Genomic DNA, 3,262 nt, shown 5'->3' on the forward strand with positions numbered 1-3,262 from the left:
CTGGCTTTGCTTCTCTGGAGAACCCAGCCTAGCACAGTCCTTCAGCCAAAGTGAAGAGAACCCGGGCCGGGGATGTCAGCGTGCAAGGGCATTCCCGTTCTTTGCTTTCTCCTCGGGTCTCTTCATCTAAGTGTTCAACAGCTCACTCCCTAGACAAGTGCAGAGTTGAGGCCAATGTTTATGAGCTGTCTCCTTCCGCTGTTTTTCTTGTGCTCCTATTTTATTCTCACTACTGAGAAATGTGTTCTGGGCACTGCATTCATCATTCCATTAATCAGATGGAATCTCTTACTTTTTTTCCCAGTAAATTAAGTACCTGCACATCACCAATAGCTTAGCTCTTCTATACCCTCTGGTCTATTTGTCTGTCTAAATTACAAAGATACAAGTAAAGTAAGATGATAACCACTCCCATGGCCAGCAAACTTGCAAATTACATTCTATAATGAAAAATTGGTATCAACTGACTTGCTATTGCTCACCCTACTCTGTTTGGAAAATTGTTGTTGTTGTGGCAGCTGCTGCGCCATCAAACTGACTCCCACTCAGAGAGCCCCAGGGGCGGAGGAGAACCGCACCACGGGCTTGCAGAGGCTGTGATCTCTGTGGGGGCAGATCGCCAGACAGTTCCTGCAACCGAGAAGCGAGAAGCAGTAGATTTGAACTCCAGACCTTTTAGTTCGCTGCCGAGTGCTTAACTCCTGTGCTACCAGGGTTCTTTAATTTTATTGTGTTGTGGTAAAAGTTATGTAACAAAACATTTGCCTCTTTACCACTTTTAATGCATGTCTTGTTACTATCACCACTGCCTAATCCCAAATGTCTGCAGCTCCTTCGATAAAGACTCAGTGCCCCTTAAGCAATAACTCCCCTTTCCCTACTCCCCCAACCCTTGCAACCTCTACTTTACTTTCTCTTTGCATTGCTGTCTCTAGGTATTTTATATACGTGGAATCATACCCTATTTATCCTTTGATGTCAGACTTAATCCATTCAGTATGATGTTCTCAAGGGTCATTCATGTCATAACGTAATTTCATTTTTTTGACTGAATAATAGTATTTTTGTTTGTTTGCTTATCCATTGTGATTATTTCCATCTTTTAGCTAATATAAATAGTGAGTGTACATCTGTCTATTTGAATCCCTGCTTTCAATTATTTGGGGCCTTCAAGTGGAATTGCTGAATCATAAGAGAGATCTATGTTTAACATTTTGAGGAATAATTATACTATTTTTCCATAGTGACAGCACCATTTTGCAATCTCACCAGCAATGAATGGAGATTTCAACTTCTTCACAACCTTGCAACATGTCTTTTCTGTTGTTCTGATAACAACTGCTCTAGTAGAGATAAGGTGATGGTTCACTGTGATTTTTATTTTTATCTCCTGAGTGACTAGTGACATTGAGCACATTTTTATGTGCTTATTGGCCATTCATCTACAATTTTTGAGAACTGCTTATTTAATTCCTTTGCCTTTTTAAAAATTGTGTGCTTGTCTCTTCCTGTTATTGAGTACAGGCATTCTTTATATATTCTGGATATTGAATAATCATCAGATATAAACCCACACACAGTGGTTGAGTGAATTCCAAGTCCTCGGGACCCAATAGGACAGAGCAGAACTGCTCCTTAGCGTTTCACAGACTGTACGTCTTTACAGGAGCCCACGCCTCACCTTTCTTTCACAAGGCAGCTGAGGGATTTGAACAATCAGGGCTTATAGCTAGCCACCCAGTGCTCACGGTGCAGACCTCCGGTTCCCAAATTATTTTTTCCATTTTCTGTAGATTGTCTCTTCACTTTGTTGATAAAGCTTTGGGGTTTTGGTTTTGCTTGGGGGTGGGGTTGGCGGTAACAGTTTAGTTGATATATAATTCACATATCCTATATTTCAATGGTTTAAAACTACTTAAGAGTTGTGCTTCCATCACCACGATCCGTTTTAGAACATGTTCTTCACTTTTGTATGCATTCTTATTAGCTCTCGGTTTCCCACAAGCTCTCCTAGGACATTACTAATCTAGTTGCTGTCTCTAGAGACTTAGCTATCCTGAGTTTCATAGAAAGAAAATCATACAAAAACCAACAGAATAAAACCCAGAAAAACCTCAACCCAAAAGGCAGCAGAGAGAAATAAAAAGTAGCACAAGTTAAAATGTGTCACAAGTGGCCGTAGGTAGCCAGGAACGCAGCCGGTCCTGAAGGGGAAACTCTCCAGAAAGATCCGGGTGGGCGGGCACAGGTCTGAGTGTTTGAGACATCAGAAAAGGGTCAAATGGCTGTGACAGGCCCCTTATAAGGATCGTGAGATGGGAGGTGGGGGCAACTGAGACGGGGACAGGGCAATCTCGAAGCCTCTCTGCCAGACTGGTAGCCCGTTGGCCCCTCAGAGATTGGGGGTCGGGTGGAGGAGTGGGAAGGAGGGGGGAGCGTCAAGAAGAGACAGCTAGGCAGGTCAGCATGGCTAAGGGAACCCTGTCGCTCTGACCGGGGAGTCGTGGAGGGTGTCTCAGCAGTTCCTGGGGAGCCCGACTTGTCACCCAGGGCCACCACCTCCCAGCCGCCAAAGGAAAATGTTGTGGCTTCTTCTCCTGACAGCGCAGACAACTTTTCTTTTAGAACCTTGTTTCTGAAGCCCGTGGATTCTCATTGTTGCCCTTCTTGCCAGTCCAGCAGGAAAGGAAGCAGTTTCTATCTGAGTTGCTCTGCTGAGTCGAACTCTGTGGTCTCCCTTCCCAGAGCCTGTGCAGCTTCCTCTGTGTCCCACTGGGCTGTGGAGCCAGGCTGCCTGGGGCTCAAGCTTCCCACCTTTTGACCAGTTGTCCTGCTGCTCCCGGCCAGAGGGGACAACCTGGGGACTGAAGGCCTTCATGTTCGGGACTCCAGGCACAGAGCCTGGTGGGCATATTTTTTAAATGGGTCACAGGGGGATATAAATGATAATATGTTCAATTGTAATCTAACTGTATCACAGTACTATTTACTGATGCACTCTGTCCTGGGAAAAGTCTACTCACATCTTTGGCCCATGAATCAAGGGGTGTTGATAAGTTTTTTGATGCCCAAAAGTTCTTAATTTTGATGAAACCCAATTTATCAATCATTTATTTCATTGCTCATGTTTTTTATGTGGCCAAAAACCGTATCTTTAAATGTTTTCTTTGGATGGTTTTATGCTTCGTTTTTGTATTTGGGTAGTTGATTCATTTTGAATTCATTTTCACATATGGTATGAGATAAAGATCCAACTTCATGC

General features: G+C 43.8%; 1 protein-coding gene across 1 annotated transcript in view; it reads right to left on the reverse strand.

The window, feature by feature from the left end:
- LOC123521039 (A disintegrin and metalloproteinase with thrombospondin motifs 2-like) overlaps positions 1-2,878 on the reverse strand; it is a 143,304-nt gene extending 140,426 nt beyond the window's left edge. Inside the window, exon 1 of the mRNA XM_045284679.1 lies at positions 2,815-2,878. Coding sequence (XP_045140614.1) covers positions 2,815-2,878 — 64 coding nt within the window. The remainder of the gene's footprint in view (positions 1-2,814) is intronic.
- Between the last annotated feature and the right edge of the window lie 384 nt (positions 2,879-3,262).

This window comes from Echinops telfairi, unplaced genomic scaffold (genome assembly GCF_000313985.2).
Source record: "Echinops telfairi isolate 266 unplaced genomic scaffold, ASM31398v2 ScPeMD7_7469;HRSCAF=8507_0, whole genome shotgun sequence".
Taxonomy (NCBI): domain Eukaryota; kingdom Metazoa; phylum Chordata; class Mammalia; order Afrosoricida; family Tenrecidae; genus Echinops; species Echinops telfairi.